At 41.2% G+C, this 27,043-nt stretch overlaps 1 protein-coding gene across 5 annotated transcripts in view; it reads left to right on the forward strand.

Moving 5' to 3' along the window:
• The window catches only part of slit2 (slit homolog 2 (Drosophila)), a 134,943-nt gene that overhangs the window by 98,725 nt on the left and 9,175 nt on the right, over positions 1–27,043 (forward strand). The window contains exons 1-26 of one of the 5 annotated variants that reach the window (XM_026303067.1): positions 4,020–4,114; positions 4,231–4,302; positions 5,233–5,304; positions 6,717–6,788; positions 7,030–7,193; positions 7,655–7,793; positions 9,265–9,336; positions 9,529–9,600; positions 11,867–11,938; positions 12,239–12,382; positions 13,023–13,186; positions 13,529–13,552; positions 16,546–16,696; positions 16,830–16,904; positions 17,170–17,313; positions 17,503–17,646; positions 17,741–17,907; positions 18,026–18,158; positions 19,400–19,468; positions 19,819–19,890; positions 20,571–20,642; positions 20,758–20,829; positions 22,186–22,349; positions 23,583–23,707; positions 23,832–23,929; positions 25,245–25,384. In XM_026303067.1, the coding sequence (XP_026158852.1) occupies positions 6,769–6,788; positions 7,030–7,193; positions 7,655–7,793; positions 9,265–9,336; positions 9,529–9,600; positions 11,867–11,938; positions 12,239–12,382; positions 13,023–13,186; positions 13,529–13,552; positions 16,546–16,696; positions 16,830–16,904; positions 17,170–17,313; positions 17,503–17,646; positions 17,741–17,907; positions 18,026–18,158; positions 19,400–19,468; positions 19,819–19,890; positions 20,571–20,642; positions 20,758–20,829; positions 22,186–22,349; positions 23,583–23,707; positions 23,832–23,929; positions 25,245–25,384 (2,497 nt within the window). In that variant the 5' untranslated portion in view covers positions 4,020–4,114; positions 4,231–4,302; positions 5,233–5,304; positions 6,717–6,768. Of the gene's footprint in view, positions 1–4,019; positions 4,115–4,230; positions 4,303–5,232; positions 5,305–6,716; positions 6,789–7,029; positions 7,194–7,654; positions 7,794–9,264; positions 9,337–9,528; positions 9,601–11,866; positions 11,939–12,238; positions 12,383–13,022; positions 13,187–13,528; positions 13,553–16,545; positions 16,697–16,829; positions 16,905–17,169; positions 17,314–17,502; positions 17,647–17,740; positions 17,908–18,025; positions 18,159–19,399; positions 19,469–19,818; positions 19,891–20,570; positions 20,643–20,757; positions 20,830–22,185; positions 22,350–23,582; positions 23,708–23,831; positions 23,930–25,244; positions 25,385–27,043 lie in introns of those variants that run through there. The other 4 variants (XM_033325227.1, XM_026303065.2, XM_026303064.2 and 1 more) reach the window with 4 other exon arrangements.

Here is a 27,043-nt window from a genome sequence, read left to right on the forward strand (position 1 = left end):
GGAGTCTGTGCGTGTGTGTCCAGTGTGAGACAGAGAGACCAGGGAGGAGGGGAAGGATGAGGGGTGCATGTGTGAGAATTGAGTGGTGCTCTTTCAGGCCCAGGTCTTCTTAGACACGCAGGGCGTCAAAAGCCCCTCTCACTCTGAAAAGACCCTTTAGAAAAGCAGCACTAAGCTCTTAACACTAAAGACCTGACTCTGCCTCACACACACACACACACACACACACATCCTGGGCCACCAGAGGTGAGAAAAACAGACAAATGAGGATGCCCAGAAGAGAAAAGGAAAACATCTACTCTTAGTCTGTCCAAAGTAAAACTCCTAAATAATTTAGAAAACAGCTGAGTTTCTTCTTCTGCTTCCTCTTTTTATCGGCAAACAACCAAATTGTGCATCACAGTCAGCATCTGATAGGAGCTGGACAAAAACAACATGGTGTATCTGCTTAGTTTCACCTGCTGAGTACTCTTTTCTAGCCTCTCTTGCTCTCGTTGATCTCTTATACTGTTTTATTGCAGCCACACTCACAATGTAGTTGTTTACACGTTTACCTGTTTCTGCCTTGAGACAACATTGTTTTCAGATTCCTTTGGTTTTTTGAGCTTAAAAAAAAACAACAATTTAGTGTGGATCGAAGGATGAACCTGGGACAGAAAATCTGTTTAGATCAGTCAGAGGAAAGGATGAGAAAAAGAGTGAAATTTTAAGTAGACAGGAGATTGACTCACTGCACGTGTGAACGTTTAGTATAGGTGTGTATGGGGCCCACATGTTGCTCAAGTCTCACTGATCAAGACACTGAACCTCCAAGTGCTTCTGGTTAGATCATGTTTACTCGGTACTGCAGGTCAGTGTGTGTGTTTGTGATTGGCTGAATGAATGGAATATATAATATATAAAGAACTGGATAAAAGTGCTATGTAAAGCAGGATGTACCATGTACATGTACCATAAGCAATGTGTAGCACTGTGAGAGGTTTAAGTCTGTTTTTCTAATTTCCTAACGTGTGCTGTCAGCTGTGTGTGTGCATGTGTGTCTTCTTTCAGAAGGTTCCTAACTTAGCAGCATGGTATATTCCTGTGTGGCTTTAATACCTCCGGCCCCTTCAAAAACACACACACACACACACACACACACACATATGCATACATTCAGGGCTCAGCGGGAGCCTCTTTTAATGAAGGTAACCTCCCAGGTTAGGCACAAGGGTAGAGGTGAGGGGTTAAATCTTTGGGAAGTCCTTTTTTTTTTTTTTAAAAAAGGGAAAAGAAAACAACCAATTTAGGAGAAGAGGAAAAGACAGAGAGGATGATGAAAACAACAAGATCCAGGGAGAGAAAGCCGCAGAGGGACAGATAAAGAGAGGAAAAGCGGTGGGTGGGACATCCACCAAATGATTTAACTAAAGATGAAACTAAATCAGGTGCCTTGGCTCCAAACTGAAGAAGAAAATCCACTCTTAAACCCCTAAGAAGTCAATTTCCTACTCTGGGTAAAATCTACTATTCACCCGCCCTTCTCTCACATTCTCTTTCTGGTGGTCTGAGTGATGAATAAGGTTTAGAGTGGCCTCCTGCACCTCTTTAAGAGTCCCACACTAACCCAAACTGCCAATCATGTGTGTATGTCTATGTGCGTGTCTGTGTTTGCACGTGTGTGTGCTTTCGCTCCCCTGTCGTAGATCACAGGGACAGAGGCACGTGAAAAATCAATTTCTAATCATCTCTGTGCTTCAGCAAATAAATGTATATGTCACACACACACACACACACACACACACACTGTACTTACCCACAGCTTCACCCCACTCCTATGGCTTGCATTAAGATAATTGGAACAGAGTAGGGCTCTGTTAAGTGTGTGCATAAACACACTCTGGTGAAGATTAGTTGACCGTGTACTGTTGTTTACAGTGTGGTTTATGTGCAGCTTAAAACGTAGACATACAAGCTGTCAGACTGTCAGCTCGATACATGATACACGAACAGGTTTTTGCTGATTTCTACCTTTGATAGGCAGATGTAATGGAAGCAGACTGTATAGGTTGCATATATGCTGTGTGTGTATATGTTGGGTTAGCGTATTTATTTGGTTTTAGAGTTCCAGTGGTTAAAGCAGCATGGCTGTTCTCCAAACCCCCCTGGTCCTGTAAAAACAGTATCAGGATACAGTCTGTTTGATTCAGAACAGACGCTCTGTGTGTGCATCTGTGTGTGTGTGTGTGTGTGTGTGTATGTGTGTATTTATTTTATGTTTTTATTTTCATTGTGTTCATTTGTGTGTTAGAAATTGACATTTTTATTTGTTGCCGTCATTAATTCTGTGTATAAACTAGACCAAGGTGGAGCATTTACATATAGTCAGTGACCTGGGGCTGCAACTGGCAACTATTGTGTCACTCACAATTTTCCAGAGCCCAAGTTGATGACATTAGTTTGATTGTTTTGTTAAAAAAAAAATCTGGTTAAAAATCAAAATCCAAAGATATGTCATTTAAAATTATTTTAAACAGAGAAATGCAGCAGATTTTCACATTTTTGACCTTAGTGCTTGGTAAATTGTCCATAAATATGAAATTGGAAAATGGATGTTCATGCAAATTCTATTTACATAATTTCACTGATTTATTTTTAGAGTGACAGTTTGCACATTGCAGCCTAATGCAAACAGACAAGTGTCAAGTGCTGCAAATATTGGCTTTCTAGCCATACCTCCCTCAGTGTAGCTGCAGACTGGTTACTGCCTTTTTTGTCAAGATTAGACTAAAATGTGTCTCTTTGCTAATAAGCAACAATTTCCAGAGACTTCAGAGATTTCTGCTGCTTCTCTCATCTGTCCGTTAAAGCATATATCAGCCTGCCTTCACACTGGCTTAGAGGTTAAAGAGGCATGCAGTTTTACTATTGACTGCAAACATTAGTTTTATAATTGGTTGTTGGTTAAATCTACAAAAGTTAATCATGAAGAAGGATATAGCAACTAAACACTTTGGCCTCTAATTTTTCTTCATTCGTGGCAAAAAAAATGATGACTTCAGATACTGGTTTAGAAGCAGCAGCTGGATGCATAAGGGTTGGATGATACCTGCAGTGTTGATTATATGATCACTGCAATGGGAATGTGAGGAATGGTCGATTAGCATGGCGCAGGTCACAGTGCCAGAGTCAGGGTCAAGAGCTGGAAGGGAAACGGTGAAAGGTCAAATAGTTTGTCTGGAACTTTGGTTTTCATTGGTGGTGGCTCACACACATACACACACACGCGCGCGCACGTGGCCTTGAGATGTTTCTCTGATGTTGAGATGATACAGCTTAAATTACACATCTGCATGTTCCAGGCAACTCAGTTCACTAAGATACTTTACCTCTTGACATCACTTTGTTTTATATTTGCATGCATGTATGTGAACGTGTTTAACACCTCATTTCATGTGACTATTTCAGGTGGATCCTTCAGCACCTTCGTGTGTGTGTGTGTGTCCTTTTCTAAATCAAGTTGCTATACCAACCAGAGGTAGCATGTGTTTCACTTGGCTGTAAGCAGAGCATTTAGTCTATGTGAGACACCTGTTCATGTGTGTGACTGTACTGATGTACTTGTGTGTGTGTGTGTGTGTGTGTGTGTGTGCATGACACTACTGTAAATATCGTGTTTCTTTTTTTTACGCTGTATTCCAAGCAGCAGCTTAGTTAAAGTGGCTGAAAATTAAATCTCTGTAAACCCCAGCGCTCACACTCATACACACATATCCATCACTCACTCCTTAAAAGCAGAAGAAGGTGGGGGGTTGACAAGTGCGAGGGAGAGATGAGTGGGAGTGATAAGAGAAGCAACAGAAAGCTCTGAAGGAAAGCGGAGGTCACTAGTGCCCCCTACAGGTTGCTGAAGCTTTTAAAACCTCTTATACCTGACTTGGATGGATGTTCAAAGCAGACAATTCAATTGCGTCTGGCTCTAGATCCGTGGCCACTTGTCAGAGGAAGCGTTATTTGTGTCACTGAGAGATGAATAGAGACAGCTGATTATATTTGGCGAAGGAGCGCTCAATGTGCAAGGAACTCAATTTTGCAGATGATCCGTCTGGCTCTGAAGTTCCCCCGCTGCATTTTGGTGATTACATCAAGTACATGTGCTGCAAAGCAAGTGGTTCTGTGACAGCTTGGCTTAACTCTCTATCGCCTAATTTCCCTATCTCCTGTCTTCTCTACATCTTTCTCTCTCTCTAGTGATCTCAGCGAGAACCAGATTCAGGGGGTTCCAAGGAAAGCCTTCAGGGGAGCTGTGGAGATTAAGAACCTGTAAGTGGCAATTTGGCAATACGTTCTGTGCATGTCTATGTCTGTGGTGTGTATGTGCATGCCTGTCACTTGCTTTTCACCGTGTTTGCAAATGTGTACAACTCCTTCCTATGTACCTGTGCATCAATATTTCATTGTGTTAAATGTCATGTGCCTCCTGCCTGCTGTATTGACTGGCACTGCTGTTTGTTAGCACTTGCCTGTGTGAGAATGTGTGCTATGGAAGTCACGTCAGTGGCATTTCTGTTGTTTTTCCTCTTTGTTTTGCCTCAGTCACAGTTATGATGATTGAAGATAATTGTTGGTCATTTTGCTGGTAAAGTAATTGCCCAGCAGTAATTCTATAAATATGGATTTTTCAACTATTTCTCTGCATCCTGGATTTTTTTCCCCCATGCAACAGATATTTGTTTTTAAGTGCCTTGCAATTATTGTAAAAAGAACAGGATGGTGTGTGTGTTCGTGTTCGTGTGTGTCAGTGCGTGTGTGTGTGCATTAGTATGCGTGTGACAGCACATGATTTACTGTCCTTATGTCTTAATTAAATTGTTTCAGCAAAGCAATTCTGTGAAAGTGGGAGAGAGAGAGTAAGAGTGAGAAACGGGGGAAAGAAGTAAAGAGCAGCGCATACAAATTAGACGTCAGATAGGAGAGAGCAGGAAGCAGGAATGGATACAGGGATAAATACGTTGAGAAATACATCTGCAAAGAACAAAGAGCACAGGACATGGGACTAAAGCAAAAAAAAAGAAAGTGAGTTGAGTGTTAGAGAGACAGAGAGTGGTTGTTGGTGACTTTTGGCTAGGGAAGTTGTTGCATTCTCATCTGTAGCTGACTGTTTGGCTTGAATTTCATCCGAAGATATACAACTTTACATCTTTACAGCTTCCTTTTTTCCCCCCTCTCTTTTGTGTATGTGTGTGTGTGCAGCCAGTTGGACTACAACCACATCAGCTGTATCGAAGATGGAGCTTTCAGAGCGTTACGTGACCTGGAAGTGCTGTGAGTACCTGTTTATTCAGTCACCCTGCTAACATCAGCAGAAGACTGGTGAAAGCTGAACACTAACAGCAATGGGACATGGAACAGCTAATATCCCCGTTGACCTTTGAAAAACTGCATTGCTTGTGCAGCATTTGTAAAAAGACAATTTCATATATTGCATATTCAGGAATGACACTCAAGGGCAGGGCAGGCGATTTCTTTCAGAAGCATTTTTTTTTTTTTGTTACATTTCTTGAATTTCTCTTTTCATCCTGATGACAACCAATGAATTAAAAGCACTGACAACATAAGCAAAAAAAAAAAAAAATCATCTGTTGCAGCAGCAGGGCTGAGAAAAGCCTAACCAATCATTTTATTCAACCAGAGCCAAACTGCTGGATGGCCGACCTGCCTGTTAACCGACCTCCATAATTGTGTGCGCTCTGCCCATGCACTCAATACAGAAACCAAGAGTCTCCCCCAAGTCTTTGCAGGCAGACGTGTTACCGCTCTGTGTTTAGAGCTACAGCTAGAGTTCATGCATCCTGGAAAGAAGCCAGAACCAAAGGCTGAGATTTCTTCAGTCGACTGCTTTCAAAATTTTTCCCAGAATCGCCCCCCCCTGCTTAATGTGTAGTCATCAGTGTCAGCCTATCAGTGTCACCATGTAATTCATTGACAAGGTCCCCATGTCATTTGTTCCAGTGAACAGACTCTCTCTGGCCTAAAGTCAGTCTTGGTCTTCTGGGAAACTTGTTCTTTTTCATGTTTTTGATAGATAATTATCATTGTACTGGGAGGCAAGTGCACAGTCATTCCACAGGGAGTAGTGTTAGCTGTTGCTGTCTGGAAAACTGCAGGTAGCACTGTATATCAGGGTATATATGACAGGAGTGCTATGACTGCTGGGCTGGGTTAAAAGTGACTGCTACTGACACGTAAACTTGTGATTTTGATCAAAATCTACTATGTTTCCAAAGATAACAAATTATTTTATTTTTCCATAATAAATTCAGCAATACTCAGTTTTTTGTTAGGTTACCAAAAACACTGACTCATCTGTTTTCAGTTCCATCCTGTAATCTTAACAGGAAGGCATAAAGGGATTGGGTTTTAAGTTCCTGGATAAAAAAGCAGAAGGCTCAGTCTGTTTTAATCAAATAAGACAGCAGATAAGGGGCTTAGTTAGCAAGAACTGTAGGATACAAACAAATATTGCAGTTAACATTGCAATGACTACTTTAAAAAATGAATAAGAAATGACAGTTTTGTTACCTCTCAGCAGAGTTAAAAAATTACACTTATGACACATGACACAGATCCATAGTGTATTTTGCTGACTGAACCCCTTCTCCGTGTCGATGTGCAACAACCCAGACAAGTCCAGTGAATTTATTGTAGATGTGTTTTCTACCCTTCTCTCTCCTTAGTACCCTCAACAACAACAACATCAGCCGACTGTCTGTGGCCAGTTTCAACCATATGCCAAAGCTGCGGACCTTGTAAGTGGTAACTCAAGTATTTACTACAGGGGAAGGATTCCTCTCATCCATGCCTGTTTGTACAATTGTCTGATCCTCCTCTACATGCTCTTTTCCACCCACCCCCCACCCCCCGCTCCTATCTCCCCTACTTTCACTACTTTCAAATTTGTTTTTGTCTCCTCTCCCTCCCACTTGCCACCTGTCTGACTCCCCTTTCCTGCTTTCCTGTAACTGCCACACATACTCTTCATCCCCCCAGTCGACTGCACTCCAACAACCTGCAGTGTGACTGCCACGTGGCCTGGCTGTCAGAGTGGTTGCGACAGCGTCCCCGTCTGGGTCTTTACACTCAGTGCATGGCCCCGCCACATTTGAGGGGGCACAACGTGGCAGAGGTGCAGAAAAAGGAGTTTGTCTGCACAGGTAGGTTGAGCCGAAAGAGGGTATGAGGTGGTGCGCGCATGTACAGGACTATTTGTTTCGTTATCTGTTTCATGGCTTACATTCGCTTGCTGTTTTCCTTTTTCTTACTGTCTTTTGCTAATGCGTTTCAAGATGGGGACGAAGGCAAGTATTCATCTTCAATTGCTTGGGTTTGCTTCAGCCCCATCGACAGCATCCCCATGCATTGTTCCATTTTTGTCTAAATATTTTGTATGAAAAAGCATCTAATACAAGAGCACAACATTAAATTAATGTTGCAAATAGACAAGGACACTGTCATGTTTAGGAACAGTATCTGCATGTTTGCTCTGTACTGGTTTCCATTTCACTTATGTTTTTCTTTACTGATTACAGTCAGCTTCATGATTCTTCACCTTTGGGATGCACACCAAGCATAACCCATTATCTATGGATAATAATGGCCCTCTGTCTCCGTGTAGGTCACCAGTCGTCATCATCTTCCTCCTGCAGTGTGTTACAGTGCCCAGAGTCTTGCACCTGCAGTAACAACATTGTGGACTGCAGAGGGAAGGGCCTGACAGAAATACCCACCAACCTGCCTGAAACCATTACTGAGATGTAAGGCGCACACACACACACACACACACACACACACACACACACACACACACACACACCTGCTTTTCTCATGCACATACATGCACTCTTGCACCCAAACTCCTGCATACACACTTGGTGCAGTGATATTTCTCTTGCTCTTTCTTCGTGCATCTATCCATTTTCCTGCTTTGTCTCTTTCCACCTTTCTGTTTCACTACTTCTCTTTCTCTCTGTGCAGTGAAATAAAACCACACATCTGTGAAATGAGAAAGCCTGGCCATGCAGTTCTTCGATGCTTAAGATAATAATGAGGGGATGAGGGTGTAAGAATTGAAAGATTAATCTGAAGGACAAGACAGATCATATCTCCATCTTAAAGGGGGCATCAAGGAACCAGCAAAGATTAGAGTCAGCAGATTTAAAGTGGCAAAGTAGCAGAGCTATAGACTTTAGACTTGAGCTTCAGTTAGACTTAGGTCACATAAACAATGACATGAAATGTGCTTTGCTCAGAGACTTGACTTAAGACTGAGATGCAAAATATATTCAAATCTCAATGATCTGGTAAAATCCTGAAAAAAATGAAATGATAGCATGTACCAGGTGTTGCATAGCCCTTTATGCTAAATAATTCATTGCTAGGAAAGGAATTTGAGAGCTGTGTAAAAATTCTGTTAATTCAAGCATTGACCTTGCTTATAAAGACGCTGACTTAACTATGACTTATCTTGATTGACTTTAAAACTTGATCTGAGACATGCTATCACAAGAATTGGACTTGTCTCTTTTCATTTAAGACTTGACTTGAGACTTGTTGTGACGACAGTCCAGTGTCAAGACTTGACTTGGACCAAAGCCACTTGATGTGAGACTTTGAGAAGCCAGCATACGACGCAAGACGATACGATGCTCCTGGGCAACCAGACATTTTAGTGTTTATACAAAGACTGGAGTGGAACTGAACAGTCAAGAACACCAAATTGAAAACAAACTCATTTTAGGGAAATGTTTCACAATTGAATGGTTGGTTTACAAATCATTTTCCACCGCCTTTCTTGTCACAGTGACTGAACATGTGAAATACTGAAAGAGCTGTTGTTTAGGTCTGTTATTCTCTTTTCTTTGCCCCCTCTCGCTCTTTTTCTCTCTCCTGGCTTAGCTTGATTTGTTTGGACCTGACTGACTTGGAGTCAGACTAGCATTTAGTGGAACACTGCCCAGATGGTTAGGGGTGTGTGTTTGTGTGTGTGTGTGTGTGTGTGTGTGTGTGTGTGTGTGTATGTCTGACTGTACACATGTTAAAGAGGGCAAACAATCAGAGAAATGTGACAGACTTTGGCAACGCTCATCAAAGCACCTTATCTGGAAATGTTCCCCTTAGCCAGAGCCACTGGGAAGGAGCAGCCGTCAGTGATACAGCCAAGATAGCTCTGTGATAAGGGAATGTTAATGTCGCTCTTCAGTGGTCTGTATGTATGTTTGGTTCCAGACGATTGGAGCAGAACGCAATCAAGGTGATCCCAGCTGGGGCCTTTTCTCCTTATAAGAAGTTGCGCAGGATGTGAGTAGATGTGGAGATACATGTATTGTGCTCCCTGTCAACCATCCACAAAAAAACTTTTGTTCCTGTTCTGTTTGTGTGGCTTGTGTTGACCTTTGTGTTTCACTTTCTTTCTCCCCCTCACTGACTCTGTCTGTGGTTCTATGCCTCCCTGTTTCTTGTTTCCTTTTTCTTTTGCTCTGTTCCTCACAGAGACTTGAGTAACAACCAGATATCAGAGCTGGCCTCGGACGCCTTCCAAGGTCTGCGCTCCCTCAACTCTCTGTAAGTATTGTGTAATGTTTGTATATAAGATGTAGTTTATATAGAAAAATAATAATGCAACTGTTTGGGGACTTTCAATTTTTTCTTTTTAGTCCACCTTAAAGGTTATTGTTTATCATAATGTGTTTTTTTCTTGTAACATTGTACTCTCCAAGCAAATTTCTGAATCAGAAATACATACGTCGTTACAATGAAGTGGGAAAACCACTTTCAATGGTAAAAGAAACAAAGATAAGCAAACAAACTAATTACCTACAGTTGAGCCCTGGCATGACTTCCAGAACTTTAATTGCAGTGGATTTAAAAAAAAAGAAAAAAATAGAAAAGAAATGCTCATCTGACAAACAATACATCACTCTGAAACAAAGAATAGGACATTTAATAAGACATTATGAATGTATTGTGAAGAACTGTGGTGTTGCTGGCCTCCTCTTGGGCCTGAATCTGAGGTCGTACCATCTGCTTTGCGTGTGAAAACTTTGGGAAGGGAGAGAGGGAGTGAGGGATGTAGAGTTATTTCATGAAGGAGTTATATTAAGGTCTCGTCTCTCCAAAGTCAATAATTCATAAATGCTGAATTGCTGAATGGAGGCTTCTGCCACCTCATTACACATTCACCACAAAGAGAATGGGACACACATTCATGCTGACACACCACATGCAGCATGGCTTTCACATTTAGCTGCACTGCGTGCTCATTGTATGTCGGTGTTTGGTTAGAGAGGATGTAAATGAGCCATCGATTCTCCCTGTCCGTACACGTGGGCGTGCAGAACAGTACGTGCTAATGTGTGAGAGGGACATAAATGAAGCGTTCACTCTTTGCGTCGTGTGTTTCCCAACCTCAGGTCTCTCAGGGACAGCCACTCAGCACAATGAAATAAAAGCCAAACACAGGTCTTTATGCTGCCTACATACACAACTCAAGTCAGCAGGGAGCGTAAAGATGACTGATAAGTGTGTGTGTGTGTGTGTGTGTGTGTGTGTGTGTGTGTGTGTGTGTGTGTGTGTGTGTGTATGCGCATCTGAGGTATTTGTTGGCCAAGGCAGTGGCAGCCTCAGCCTTGACCTGTTTGTGTATGTAATCTGATGTATTTATGAGAAGTGTTTCTCTGATAACACGTACATTCCTCACACTCTAGCCGCAGCCAGATTTATAGAGTGCTTTTTTCATTGTGACGTTAGCATGAAAAATGTTCATAACTAGTTGTACTTTGTGTCTTTGAGTGTTGAGATGCAGCCAGGTGTTGGCACCCAGTCAGAGTTAGTGTTTTTTTTGGTAACGTTTTATTGGCATTTTACTTGGATGCCAAAAAGGAAGAAAAAAAAAACAAGGAATAGAGGGTCTTATCATTCTTGATTAAGGTTTTCTTATTTTCTTAATGGTTTCCTCTGGATGTTTTTGTGCTCTCTTCAGCAAAGAGCCAAAGTCCCAGCCTCTTAATTTTGTGCTGTATTCACGTAACGTCAGCAGAATTGGACGTGCTCTAATTTGGGAGTGTTTAAGCCTTATTCCAAAATGGTTACACCCATGATTAACCCAAGTTTGATATTTTTAATGTGTTATATATTTATATGCAGTAGTGGAAAGAAAGTACACTTACACAGTGCAGAACGTAGGTACAGTTTACTTGTACTTCACTTCATTATTTCTTTTTTATTCTACTCTCAACTCTCAGTCAACTACATTTCACCGGTTCATTTTCAGATTAAGATTATACACAAAAGTCATATAGTTTGTAAATTATGATGCAAATGGATTAAACTACTCAACAGTAGACAAAACACCTTGAGTTAGCTCTACCTTGATCAACATGAAGTAAGAAATATTATTATAATACAGTCTGTCAATACTAATCCAATAGTTCAGTATAATAGAACAAAAATGAAATGCAAATAGCATTTTTATACTCACTGAATCACATCCAGAAGTGTTCGTATTGGTTTTTAATTTATTGTAACAGCTGGTGATGGAAGTGACTAGTAAGTGGAATAGGAGATATTGTAGTTGTCAAACAGTCAGATAAGCTGCCGCTCGATATAACAGTATTTTTCCACAGGCTGCTTATAATTACGGTTTGATACAATGTGACAAGAACGTGGCGTTGTTCACTGGCAGACTGTCAAAAAGTCACTCAAAACAACTGTAGCTGCATTATTTGAACACTAGCAAAATGTTCATTTCATCTGAGATAAAAGTTACTCAACATTTCCCTCATAGGATTTTATTCCCATACCTTAAAAATGTACTGTTCGTTCTCCACAGAGTGCTTTATGGGAACAAGATCACTGAGATTTCCAAAGGACTTTTTGAGGGACTGTTTTCCCTGCAGCTATTGTGAGGACACACACACACACACACACACACACGCACACACGCACATGCGCACACTCATACACATACAAAACTAGTTGCCTACATCTGCAGCTCATTGATATTCTACTGAAAAGTGCTTAGCTAAAACATTGCCATCAGAATAGATACATCATGATTGAAAGCATCATCACTGACCTGTAACATTTAAAACCCTCGCCCAGGAATGATAACAAGATAAGCCCTCATCTCTCTCTCTCTCTCTCTCTCGCTCTCTTCTTTTACTCTCTTTCTCTCTCTCTCACTTCTGCTTCTTTCTTTCAGGTTACTGAATGCTAATAAGATAGCGTGTCTACGTGTGGATGCATTTCAGGACCTCCATAACCTCCATCTGCTCTCACTATATGACAACAAGCTTCAAACGATCGCCAAGGGAACCTTTTCATCACTACGGGCGATACAAACACTGTACGTTCGCACACACACCAGTAGGAATATCATTATACGTTAACAACTGAAGAATTACACAAAAATCAATTATGTGTTCAGAATAGGATTCTACAGTAGAGAAAACTGTTCTTGTTTGCTGGTTTGAATTAAATTAGTTTGTACTGATGTTCCAAATACACAGAGTGAAGTATCATAGAAGGGGTACAATCTGTAGACAGATCAGACCATGTTGACGAGCCTTAGCAGAACTACACCTGACTGGAAAAGCTTTCTATTCTAGTTCTTAGTGTGATCTCCTGGGTAGCTACTTACTGCTCTATTTGTTGCTATTTAGTGGATAAAAATGGAAAATATCTCAGAAACTGTATCCTCTACTTTATTGAAGATAAACTGAAGTTTGAATAAATACTGATATACATTCTGCACATACAAGCATTAAATAAAATAGTACAAAACAGTGTATAGAGTAAAATAAAACCAAATAAAAGTTATAAAGTATTTAAATGATTATAGATTTGATGGAATATTTTCTGTGGCCATATTCACACATATGGAAAAGAACGATTTTAAAACTATTTATTGTTCTGACAGCTTGTGTGTGTGTGTGTGTGTGTGTTTGTGTGTGTGTGTGTGTGTGATGTATGTGTGGGTCTATCAGTCACTTAGCCCAAAACCCATTTATCTGTGACTGCCATCTGAAATGGCTGGCAGACTACCTGCAGGACAATCCCATCGAGACAAGCGGTGCCCGCTGCACCAGCCCTCGACGGCTCGCCAACAAACGAATCGGACAAATCAAGAGCAAGAAGTTCCGTTGCTCAGGTATAAACAACACAAACACACATCACTGTATATGCGTTACACATACAGTAGCTCATACAATACAAGCCATAGACAGTGATCTATCCCCTGAGATTAATTATTTTTATTCCTGATCATTCACCAATGATACTGAAGACAAACTGTCCTCTCCTGCCTTCTCATTCTGTGTCTTCCTGCTGGGATTTTCCCTCAGACTCCATTTACCAACCCTAATTCCCTATTACGAGTATTTTATGGCATCTCTCACTACAAACAGACACATAGCCAGTCAGTGTTTTCTTCTGGTTTAGCGTTTTGTCTTTCTGTTGATTTTCACTTTCAGTCTTTCTGTCTCTCCATTAGCTAGAGAACAGTATTTCATCCCAGGTATTGTACATCAAGCATGTGTGTGTATGTGTGTGTGTGTGTGTGTGTGTGTGTAAAACACTGGTCGCTCTTGTGCACGGGCGATGCGCACTCATGCACTCTCAACACCTGAAGTGACTTGCCTTGACTGACACCTTCTGAATGCCAAGACATTTTCTTTTAATGGTCATCATCACATCTGAACAGACACCAGATAATCATCGCACTGGGGTTTTCATGGTAACTGTAACCTTGACGATGAAGTAAAAAAACATAGAAAAATAAAAAAAGCTATTGGATTAATAAGCTTACATCGCTGTAAGCTGGCCACTGCATGTGAGACTCTATATAAAGGAAAGTATATTGGTAACGTGATCACAGAGACTACATTTAATACTAGTCCTCCTTGGTTCTTAGCACATTTAACGATAGCTAATATATGAGCGTGTGACTGCGAGCATCTGTGTCTGTTTCGCCCACTGCAGAACATCAAAAGGTCACACAGTCACCATGCTCAGAGGGGTGCTGGGAAATATGTAAATCAGACATGCATATGAGATCAGTGGCAGGGCTAAAGGCGGTCATTACCACAGCAGCATATATAGGAGGCATGGTGTGTTTTGGATGAAAGTGTGTGTGTGTTTATGTGTGCTCACTGTAGTCATTAACTCTGAATCTCACTGGGGGACAGAGGTTTCAAAGCCCACATACCACATAAGGGGCAAAACTGAATAATTTAACAGCATTTGTAGTTAAAAAGTTGAATAGACACGTTTTATGGAACAATTTTGAGATACATCTAAAATCCTCTTCTTTCATTTGCATCATGTCTCCTATTTCATGGAGTAGTATTCTGATCCTATCTTATATATCTGGTTCAACGGTATACGCCTTAATTCCAGTTTTATCCTTCTAACCAAGTCTTGAGTCTTGCGACCTGAGCCTGCTTAGGTGACTGATGCACAAAACAGAAAAATGTACTATCCCTTGTGAGGATTTATAATGGGATTTTTTTACTGATCGTCAGCATGGAGCTTTTATTTGACTATCTGTTCTTTTTGTCATCTCACGAGCCCCCTCGAAAGCAAGTTTGAATCAGGCGTGCTTCAGGAGAAGAAGGTTGGGATGTGTGTTAGTCGAAAGCGCCCAACCTACAGTATGTCATGTTATGCCAGCACGATTCTCACCATTCACGAGTCATTACCCCTTTAAATGAATCACTGCCTGGGGACCCAGCGCACAAAAATTGCAGCTTTTTTCTGAGGTTTTCATCAGCTTTTTCCCTCCTGTTCAAATAAACAAGTGAAATCCCTTCTTCTTTTTCCTACTGCCTCTCTCACACACTCAGGAGTACACCATGTCGGCTGTAAGTAACACACACACAAATACACCTGATTCTCCGTCAGCTCCGAGTCCCTCTATCCCTCGTCCCTGAGACGGGCCTCTGACCTTTGACCTCCACCACAATGACCTTTGACCCCTTCTGTGACTCCTCTTGTCTATTTACAAACAACAGTGTTGAAAATATTCATAAAACTGACACTTTATGGTCAATGATTTGTGTATTTTTCTCATGATTTCTATGTCTGTGTATGACTGTGTGTGTAGTACCCACATTTGTGTTCCTAGAAGTCAGGGTTTTGTTTTTCTTGCCTTCAGTGCTGCTGTAACTCTCCTCCCACTGCTCCTGCTCTCCTGTGTTATGTCTGTGAATCTAGCTGTCTTTAGATGCTCCAGACTCTCCTTTTTCCCCCCTTCTCTGCTTTTTCTTAACCACTTTACTCTCCCCACCTGTCTGGCTTTTCCTCTTCGCCTCCTCTTCTCTCCTCTTCTTCACTTGAAGTGATACATTTTCTCAAGGCAGCTGGATTTCCCCATCCTTCACCATACATCTTTCTTCAAATCCTCTTTTCTTCTACCTCACCTCCTCTTGTTCTTCCTATTCCTCTCCTCTCCTGCTCCTTTCTTTCATATCTTCTCCTGTCTGTCTCTTTCATCTTCCGCTCATCCTCCTCCCCTCATCTCTTTTCTCTTCATTGCCTTCTTGTCCTTTCTTCTTCCTCTACTTTCCTCTCGTCTTCTCCTGTCTTACCTCTCTCATCCCTTCATTCCTTCTCACCTTGCCTTCCTTCTTTCCCTCTCCTCTCCTTCCCCTCTCACCCTCTCCTTATTGTCCTCACCTTCCCCTCCTATTTTCATCCTTGCCTTTCCTATTCCTCCCTTCTCCATCTAATCCTCACCCACATATTCCCTCCTCTCCTCCTCTTCTTCTCCCTCTGTCCTTCCCATCCCTGTGTTCCAGCGGAGGAGCAGTCAGTCAGCAGGTTGTTCCTTTGTGCTTGATCTAACCATGTGGCTGCCAGGTTCCTATAGTGGAACATGGTTCTGTCAAGCACCATGGAACGGCCCTGCAAAACCCTTCAGCAATCTCCTGTCACTCCCCGCAACCTTTGTGTGTGTGTCTGTATGTGTGTGAGAGAGAGATGTAAACACAGAGAGAGCCTTTGTGCCTGGTCAGTGTCGTCATGAATGTCTGGGTGTGCGTGCATGTGTTTCTGCTATGATCAAATTGTCGATGCTGTTTTGTTTGCGCTGTGGTTTCTAACACTAACAGCTGCTTTGTTTGTCTGACAGGACTGAAAAACTCCTACATATTTGTTTTTGTGTGAGCGCCTGTGATGTCATGATCCTGACAGTTTGTGTGTCTTGTGGACTTTGGCTCCTTTTTGGCCGTGATACACATGCAGCATTTTGAAGTCGTGCTTATGGGGCATGTTGCATATGAATATAATCAGTAATGGTTTTTAAACATGTTTAGTTCATTTTCACAATTTTCCACTGTGAGCAACAGCAACACAGCCCCTCTCTGCAGTGTCTCAAAATTCTTCTATTGTGTCACGACCTTCACTTTAGCCATCTGCAGTGTTTTTATTGGAGCCGCTACCAGTAAACGCTGGGGTTTGACTCGACCCTGTGAGGGCATTTGTTGATGTTGTGGTTGTGATTGTGACCAGGTACAGAGGATTACCGCAGCAAGCTAGGAGGGGACTGCTTCGCCGATTTGGCCTGCCCCGAGAAGTGCCGCTGTGAGGGCACCACTGTTGACTGCTCCAACCAGAAACTCGCCAAAATACCTGATCACATTCCTCAATACACTGCCGAACTGTGAGTCACACAAGATTTGTCTAGTATGAACCGTGTCTATGTATGTTGTAAAGAAAACATCATCTCTTTTTTTATGTCTCCTCTGTTGTTGTTACTCTTTATTTCTGAAAGCTCTTCTCTTTTCTGTTCTCAGGCGTTTGAACAACAATGAATTCACTGTGCTTGAGGCGACCGGGATCTTCAAAAAGTTGCCTCAGTTGAGGAAAATGTGAGTCAGACCTGTTGCAAATACAACAGGAACGAAACATCACGTTATTGTGAAAAAGTCATATTCAGGACACAGATTGTGCATGGTGACACAGAAATTAAGATGAACCCTGTGTATTTTTCTCTATTTATGTTACCTCTTTCCTGCTCTTTGTTCTCTCTTTGCTGAGTTTCCTTTTGCTCTCTGTGTCCTCTTCTCTTATGATCTCTTTTTTCATTGTTATTGCCTTCTTACCTTTCTTGCACCTGCTTCCCACTCCCTCCAGTAACCTGAGCAATAACCGTATCACTGACATAGAGGAAGGGACGTTTGAAGGAGCCTCAGGGGTCAATGAGCTGATTCTGACCTCCAACAAACTGGAGAACATACACCACCGCATGCTGAAGGGACTGAGTGGCCTCCGTACACTGTGGGTACACACACAAATAAATATACAATCATATTATCATATCAAGTACGCATAATTTTCAGATATATTCTCACCTATTGTGACATTGTGCTTACCTGTTGTGTGCATTAAAAAAATGTGAGCATGCATACATACTGTTTTCTGTGAAATGCACAGTGCATTTAATGGCTTGTGTCTGTGTGTGAGCAGCATGCTGAGGAGTAACCGTATCAGCTGCGTGAGCAACAGCAGCTTCACTGGGTTGAGCTCGGTGCGTCTTCTGTCGCTCTACGACAACTTGATCACCTCCATGAACCCCGGAGCCTTCGACACTCTGCACTCCCTGTCCACGCTGTGAGCAAAATAAAATATGCCACCCACAAAAATGAATGTGTTAGAAAAACAAAATGCCTCTGAGCATATTTAATTCTTTTGATTTCTTCTCCAGCAACCTTCTGGCCAATCCCTTCAACTGCAACTGTCACCTGGCTTGGCTCGGTGATTGGCTGAGAAGAAAACGTATCGTCACTGGAAACCCTCGCTGCCAGAGCCCCTATTTCCTGAAGGAGATCCCCATCCAGGATGTAGCTGTCCAGGACTTTGCCTGCGAAGATGGTGAGACAGAGGAGGTGTACACTAAAGCTTTAAGCTTGATGCTCTGCAACATTTGCGGCTCTGAGAGATTTTGCATTTGCTGTTCTATCATCCTTCCTTTCTTTTCAATCCTAACCAGGTAATGATGAGAACAGCTGCTCTCCAGTGCTGAGATGTCCAGCAGAGTGTTCCTGTCTGGACACTGTGGTGCGCTGCAGCAACAAGGGCCTCACCACGCTGCCCAAAGGACTGCCCAAAGAGACCACTGAACTGTGAGTTTAAGACCATGCTTTGTCACAATCAATCAATCAATCAATCAATCAATCAATCGTTATTTTTATAGCACCTTCCATGCAGGTTATGCAATTCAAAGTGCTCTACACACGATTTAAATTTTAAAAAACAAGAAGAAAAATGCATAACACAATAAGCCAAAAGAAAAAAAATCCTGTGAAATCTATGTATCCACACATCATCAACTTTTCAATTATGTATGTTCACTGTTGTGAATTCTTTAAGTAGCTGAAGAAGCCAACCCATAAACAGGGAGTTTGCAGGATGATTTCTGGAGTTTTTTAAACTCACAAGATGCACAAGATGCACATTTGTTTCCAGTCACCAGACAAACACTGGTGAAACTAGTGAAGTATAATCTCAATAGGAAGCAAGTGAAGTTTTTCTTGCAAGTCACACACATATCCTTCCTAGGCCTGTCTTTATTGAAGTATTATAATAACAGTATAATGATTTATAAATGAGTTGCATAGTTTTAAAACTGCCTTTATTCATTGAATATCCACTGCTGTCAGTCTGAAGGCACTTGGTTCTGAGAACAGAGAAACCATAACAGGGGTTGGAATACGTCCCTAGGTTATGCAGAGTTACTGAGATTGTAGCTTCAGCTGAGTTTAGAAAAGTAAACACTTGTTTCACCTGAATCAGCCTTTTAAACTAGTGGATATTGATTTGGTCAGACTACATGTGAAAAGGCACACATGAGCACACAGACTCATAGGTACACATACTGTGGCAGAGAGCTTTATTCCAGAAATTCATCTGGACACACACTCAATCCCATCACAGAAAACCCCTAAGGATCTGAAAATTATAGACTAAATTACACATCAGACTGAAGGCTTGGTGGTATTTTCTATCATTTCACTATTTCTCCTGTGGGGAACATGCTTCTTCCAGTTTTAACAAAGACTTAATTAACATGCTGGATTAATAGCACATTGTCACACAGTGAATGAGATGGGATCTCAGCTATGCATTTGTGTGTATATGCGAAAGAGAGACTGTGGGTGGATATACTGTATTAGGATGCATGTGGGGATATTAAACTCCAGTGTTTATAACAGCTCCAGCAGTAACGGCTGCTCACACTACTGTTGACGAGGTATTTCCCACATGGTTAAATAACTTTATTTTCACTCTTCTCATTCTCTCTGTTACACCTTCCAAATTTGTTTTGTTTCTTTCCTTTTGTTTCCAAATCTCCTGTATCTCTCAGGTATCTGGACGGTAACCACTTCACTCAGGTTCCTGCAGAGCTCTCCAATTACAAACATTTAACACTCATGTAAGTCTCATCCACATGACCTCAATAAACAGATATTACACATATATAGTCAGAGGTTAATTCATAAAATTAATTCATTCACAAGACCAGAGCTCTACACACTCATATACACACGTATTCCCAGGATTGTGACATGGCTGGAATTCCTTGTCTCTGCTTTTAAAGACCAAAAACTAACTGACTGATGTTCTGTCAGAACTTTGTGTTGTGATATGGTTTGGCCCTGATGTGGGCATAACAAGACAAGTACAGAACAGTATCATGAACTGCATATAGTCTGTATGTGTGTGTGCATTTCTTTATGCATGTGTTGTGTGGTTTTTATGTATCTGTTATTGTTTCCTTTACAGTGATTTGAGTAACAACCAGATCAGCACGTTATCCAACCACAGCCTCAGTAACATGTCCGAGCTGCTTACCCTGTGAGTCTCGCTTTACCTCAGTGCAGTGTGTGTGTGTGTGTGTGTGTGTGTGTGTAAGTGAATAAGTAGGGAGAAGGGAGAAGATGCCCTGCGATGGACTGATGACCTGTCTAGGGTGTACCCCTGCCTTTCACCCCTGCCTGGAATAGGCTCCAGTAGATCCCTGTTACCCTAAATAGGAATAAGCAGGTATAGATGATGGATGGATGGATGGAAGGAAGGGAGAAAACGCCGCTGATAAGATCACATGACTTCCTTCTGTAGAACATATTTTTGTTGAATTCCCGTTTAGTTACACATGAACAGGGGCCACTGTAGGTGATTCATTAGGAAACCATGAATGAGCTGTGTATTTATTTAATTTAGTTATTTCGGGGTTTACTGTTATGCCGCCTGAAGAAACTAAGATTATTGTTGTTATAAAGCTAAAATTACAAGAAAAAGAAACAAAAAGCCCAGATTGAGTGCAAGTAGTTTGTGTTTACATATCACTGTTTATGCTTATAAGACATGTATGAATGGACGTGTGTTAATTTCTGTGTCTGTCTTCGCTCGACTGCTTTGCTCAGCGGAATGCAGTCATAAATGGAGTTGTGCTCTAAAACTGCATGCTGCATTCAAAGATATCTTGATAAACGTTTCTGCATCTGTCTCCATACGTGTTTATCCTGTGTTTAAAGAATCCTGAGCTACAACCGCCTGCGGTGCATACCAGTAAGGGCATTCGATGGACTCAAGTCTCTCCGTTTGCTGTGAGTATATGTCCTGACAATGAGTCTTCAACTAAACTAGTGCTAAATAAACAATCCAGACTGTTTTCTGCATGTTTGTGACTTTTTTCTTCCTCTTCCTCTCGTCCGCTCTTAGGTCTCTGCATGGTAACGACATATCACTGATACCGGAGGGGGCCTTCAAAGACCTGTCATCTCTTTCCCACCTGTGAGTAACATAAAAACACACACATCACTGTTCGCATCTTTTTCCCTGTGATTGAAGAGTCACTGCAAAATAAAGAAACAACTTTATCATCACAAAAGAGCGTTTTCTCAACATCTGACAGTAAAATGTCTGTTCAATGAGGCTTGTCTGTAAAATAGCAGGCTAAAAAAGCAGCAGAGCAACAGACCATCTACTGCCACTCCTCCTTCTCTCCTCCTTCCCTTTGTTTACATTTAGAATTTAGATAAGAATACACCTGTATCCTAAATATGTCGGTCGCATTTCTACAGAATTGAAAATTGATGTTTAATGTTGCATATAGTGGCATATACTGTATAATGGGACTATAGAGTATCGTCTCCCTCTGGGCAGTACTCCACACTTCACGGCCATGACAGCGAAATAGTATGTGTAGTTACTTTCTTTGCTAAACAATGAAAATCTGCTAAATAGATTTTTCTGCAGAAGGGAATTTACAGCACAACACACCCACACATGGGCGGCGAGGACTCTAGTGCAAAGACTCTAAAATGTCTTGAAGCCTTCAACGATAGTCAGATAAAGAACAAATAACACAGGAATCTCTTGATGAAAATAATAAACTGAGATAACAACGAACTGAAACACTGACTCCATACACTAAAGAACTGTTACTCTGCTTTCTCTTCTGTTCACTGATGTTGCCTTGGAGAATGGTTTCTCCAAACTAAGCAGCCTGTAGCCAGAGCACAGAGGTTATATATGGTGCAAGTGATGGATGAAAGTGAAGGATGATGCTAATAACTTTAGTTACCTGCTGGTGGGAATACCACTTGGAAGGGGGGGCTGACCTGTGTCTACCCCAGGGCTTTCACTTGAATCAGCACTGTGGATAGCCAATATGATGTGTTTTGTAGTGTTCGTGTAGTTATGAGATATATACAGAGACAGTTACTGATGAAACTGACCATTTATCTCACTTGGTTGTATAGTTAGATCTCCAAGGCAGCAGGAATGTAAAGATGGACATGATTATACATAACTGTACAATAGACATAACCATGTAGTTAAATATTAATACCAGTGGCTAAGGAGGATTTAAAACTGTCAATACATCTACCAGCATGAGAGATGCTCCCAATCTTCGCCACTAGAGCTATTTATAGTGGACATATATCACAGTTTTACACTTTGTCAGTAATGTACAACTGAGTCTATAAGTATTTAGACAGTGATATATGTATTTTTTTGGCTCTGTACTTCAGTACACTGGTTTTGCTATAAAACAGTGACTCTCAGGGTAAAGTGCTTTTTCTTTGTTACCTGTAACTATGACTCAACATTGTTCTCTCTCTCCCCTCACTCACCGGCTGCCAGGGCTCTGGGGGCTAACCCTCTGTATTGTGACTGCCACATGCAGTGGTTGTCCGACTGGGTAAAGAGCGGTTACAAGGAGCCCGGTATAGCTCGCTGTGCCGGGCCAGGAGACATGACTGACAAACTCCTGCTAACCACGCCTTCTAAGAAGTTTACCTGTACAGGTAAACACATGCTGTAACACACATACAGTACTGCAGTAACATAGAAACATATGCACATGCCTGCAGATATACACTAATAGACACGTGTGTGTGCGATGTACATGACCACCAAGTATCCAAAATGAAAAACATATTATGTTGGGCCATCAAATATCCACACACATTTAAAGAGGACTCCAAAGGGAGACCACAAGTTGCCTTTTTCTAGTCCAATGAGAACCTCAAAATGAAAAATCTGAACTTTTCATAGAAGAAGAAATACACCCTTGTTTTAACATTTGTGACATTTTATTTGATAATTTAGCAGCTTTTTTTTACAGGTCTTTGTCAATCTGATAATTATCTGAAGTCACAAAAAACATCCAGTTTATCTGAGAACTACAAGTCAGAGAATATGAAGATGGATACACTGGACAGCAATAAATATTATTATATAAATTTATGTAGCTCTAAAATCCACAGTTTTGCTTGTGAGCATGATTTTGGCTGTAACTCATCATATTGCAAACCTTAACCTTTAAACCTTAATACATTACATTAACCATGAATACATGACTGAAACCTATTTTTAACCTAATCTAACTGACGAACTGTAGAAGTCCCGGGGCCTTGTGGTTTTCTGGTGCCAGGTAAAGTAGCCAGTCATATCCCAGTACTTACTCCTCAGTCTCACCTTCCCCATGACAATCCCAGCCCAGCATTCCTCATCCTATGGACCCTGACCAGACTGAACCGCTCTGTTTCTTTTTCAGCCCTCATGTTCTGACCCACAGTGTGTGTCCCAACTGTTAAACGCTAGTGTTTTGTTAGCAAAATTGGGGATATGTGTGTCATCTGTACATGACATGGTCCTGCAAAGAAAACCTGTCATCTTTCTTATTTTTAACCTAATAATACACCTGAAACCACAAAACTTTGTCTTTATTCTATTCTATTATTCTAAGTGTCTAGTCATTAATCAAACTACAAACTACATAAATCCAGAATTTCATGATCTAGTGTTTTATCATTCAAATTTAAATATGTATAAATTAACATCTCTATCTGTTGCAGAATTCTTTTTAAAGATGTAAGGTTTATTCAGGTCCCTGATAATGTACAGCTGTCTAAGTTGTGTATTGTCACTTGTGTTACTCCTCTAAATACAGAGCCTTATGTAATGTTAATCATCTCTCTGGTGTGTATGTTTTGTTTGTGTTTGTGTGTGTGAATTGCTGTGTTTGGATCACACAGGACCAGTAGATATGAGTATTCAGGCCAAGTGTGAACCCTGCCTGTCAAACCCCTGCAAGAATGACGGCACCTGCTCCAATGACCCTGTGCACTACTATCGCTGCACCTGCCCCTATGGATTTAAGGTACGTATACCTTGGAAAGCCAATTAGGATTAAGTTATCTCTGACACAATAAATGCAAATACATTATAAGAAGCTGTGGTTCCTTGAAAGCACGGAACATGTGTGTGTTTGTGTGTGAACATAGGGCCAGAACTGTGAGGAGCCCATTCATGCCTGCATCAGTAACCCATGCCAGAATGGTGGAACCTGCCACCTGAAGGAGGGAGAAGGGAGCAATTTTTGGTGAGAGACTATCAGAATTTATTTACTTTCAACCTTTTTACTATTATCCTATATGGATTATGTTAAAAAGACTTTCCAACTATTCCATCTATTGCAAGTCTCACAATGTAATGGAAGTGTAATGCCATGTGTTTTTAAGGGTAGGGTAACTCTGAAGTTTAGACAATAATAGAAAGACATTTTCCAGTTCTATACCTTTAAACAAATAGCAAGATGAAACCAGCTATTTAAACTGGTGAAAACTACCAATGTTTTAATCATTGCATCGCAAACACTGTAGAAGTTTAAACACTGCCCAAATCTTGGCAGTGAAGCTGGTAAAATAATTGATCTCATAAGCTGGAATCTTTTATGTTTACATGAAAATAAAGAAACCCACCTACAAAGCCTTTTGAAAAAAGGAGCAATATGATGAAGTATGCAAAGCATAAGATATCAGATACCAGCTACTAGATATCAATAAACCAGTGAACCAGTGATTATTGAGATCACAGTGCACAAACATGCAGTAGCACATTGTTCCATCAGTGATGCTAATGACAGGTGGGAATTAATTTACGGAAGCAAATGGCTCAGGGGGCCAGTTTTGTCCTCGGTCTGCCTGTGCGCTGAAACACTCTGTTGTGAGAATCGTCTTCTCTTCATTAGGCTATTTAGTATTAACAGGAGGGAAGCTAATGTCTGTCTGCTTGCTCCAAGTAAATTCTACCCACCCACACAGACAATTTGACCACCCCAAGATCCCTGCTCATCCTGTTTCTCTCTCTCCCTGTTTCCCTTAGCCTATATTCTTGTCCTTTCTCTGTTATCTGTTTTCTTCTGTTACTTTTTTCCTTTCAGCCTCCTCTGCATGTCTCTATTTCCATCTCTGTATGCTTTCTTTTCCTTCTCCAGCATAGGGGGTGGAATTTTTATTGTGAAGTGCTGCCATTGACTATATAATAAGATATTAATCCACCCGAGTGTGTGCCGCATAAGAGCTCTTTATTAAACCCATAATATACCTCTCTGTATGTATGTGTGTGCGTGCGTATGCGTGTGTGTGTGTGTGTGTGTGTGTGTGTATGCACAGTAATAAACCTGAGTAGTCCTTGCAGAGTTGAGGCACGCTCACGTTAACAGAATAATGACTCTCTACTGGGGATATGAAGATGGAGCTGACACTGCTGTTATGAGCTGCTTGCATAGATGGCGCGTGTGTGTTTGTGTGTGTCTTTGTCATCTAGAGGTCCCTAGGTTTTCTGTCAACAATGCTTTGCATCTGGCCCTGCTCATTTGTGCGGACGCGTATGTGTCTGTCACTGCGTATTCTCAGGTGTGTGTGTCCGGAGGGCTTCGAAGGCGACACATGTGAGGTCAACATCGATGACTGCGAAGATAACGACTGTGAGAACAACTCCACCTGTGTTGACGGCATCAACAACTACACATGCATGTGCTCACCAGAATACACAGGTAACACATGGTAATAAAGAGCCACATAGTGTTACGGGTCATGGTAGCAGAAGAGTCTCTTCACATTCTGTATTCCCATTTTAATATTTTCTTTGTACAATCTCCCTATTATTTCCTAACATAGAAACACAGCACAGTGTTGCTGGATGGAGGTTTGTGTTAGCACTACCGGTTTTTAATTTTGGCATGCTCAAAATACTACAGTACCCATGAGCCTCAGCCACAGTTGCCATGGAGAAGAAACCAGTCAGAGGTGCAAATACAGCTGTAGAAAACTGAAAATTTTGTGCAATTGAGAACATAAGACAGCTCTTTAGTCCCTGAGTTCATCCATAATTGACCCAGTATTTTGTAGTGTTTGTTGCCAGAAAGGGGTTTTTTTTTTTTTTTTCAGCAAATATCCAGTAATTCTGTCCACTTGACTCAATAGTGTGCTTTGGCAAATTACAGGTCAACATCACATCCTCTCCTGGCCCATGGCATATAAATACAGCTAACAGCAATGAGGATTTTTTCCCTCATTACCATTACCTTTAGCTTTCTCTAGCGGTTACACCAGAACCTCTAGCTCGGAGGTGTCTTGCCAAAATGTACCATGGGAATTAGAATTACGTACATGTACACTGGCTTGTACCTTCATGTTTTTCTTTACAGAGAACCAGGTATTTTCTAACATAGTTGCTCTTTTTTTAATCTCATGACTTTAAACACAGAAACGCTCCAACTATGAATCACATAACATTGTCTAGAAGAAAAATGACTAGAACCTGAAGTACGGTAGCTTTTACCACTTTGCAGCTGTTTGCTTCCACTGAAACATGCATACACCAGTAAGAAAGGCCTTTTCACTTTAACAGACTGCAGAAAAATCATATTTTTACTAACACTGGTCTGTTGCAACTTGTTTGTCTGCTTTTGCACTGTGCTAATCACATCTGACTGCTAACCTTTGTGGCCATGTTCTCTCTCTGTCTATGTCTATGTTCTATGTCTCGCTGTCTTGCTCTGCTTTCTATCATCTATCGTCTGTGTGTTTTATTGTGGTTGCAGCTGCTACCAATGAGGTGGAGAGAGGTTAGTCTGTTCTTCTCTCTCTCTCGCTCTCTTTCTTTCCTGTCCCTCTGTCCTTCCTTCCTTCCATCCTTTCGTTCCTTCCCTCATTTCCTTTGCTTTTATCCATGCTCCCCAGAAATGTGATATTCGGTACCACAGATTTAACATACCGTGTGCAGTCATGCTCCATGTTAGCAGCACATGTCCTTGATGTTCAAATAGACCACTGAGATGAAAATCCGTCCTCTCGGATATCTGTGGTTATTCTGCTTGCTGCTTTATGCATACATGTTATTACCATACTAAAGTCAAAGTAAACTGTTTTATAATATTCCAGATAAAACAATTTGACCTCAGGGGAGAAAGCCGATGATATTTTATATTTCTGTTACTGTCCAAACCTCCCAGTGAAAGGCCAAAGCTAGAAACGTGTTGTCCATCTTTCAGTACTTTCTAATTTTCCCAAGCCTGTCTGTGGCACTCAGCCCCAAGCCTCCCAAGGGACATACATATTTCAAAATGAATCAAAAATCTAAACTTTCTAAAACTGTGGGACACATTAGTTTTATCAAATTTTACTCCATCAGGAGAAAACACAGAGTACAT

The sequence above is a fragment of the Mastacembelus armatus genome, chromosome 1 (assembly GCF_900324485.2).
Source record: "Mastacembelus armatus chromosome 1, fMasArm1.2, whole genome shotgun sequence".
Classification (NCBI taxonomy): domain Eukaryota; kingdom Metazoa; phylum Chordata; class Actinopteri; order Synbranchiformes; family Mastacembelidae; genus Mastacembelus; species Mastacembelus armatus.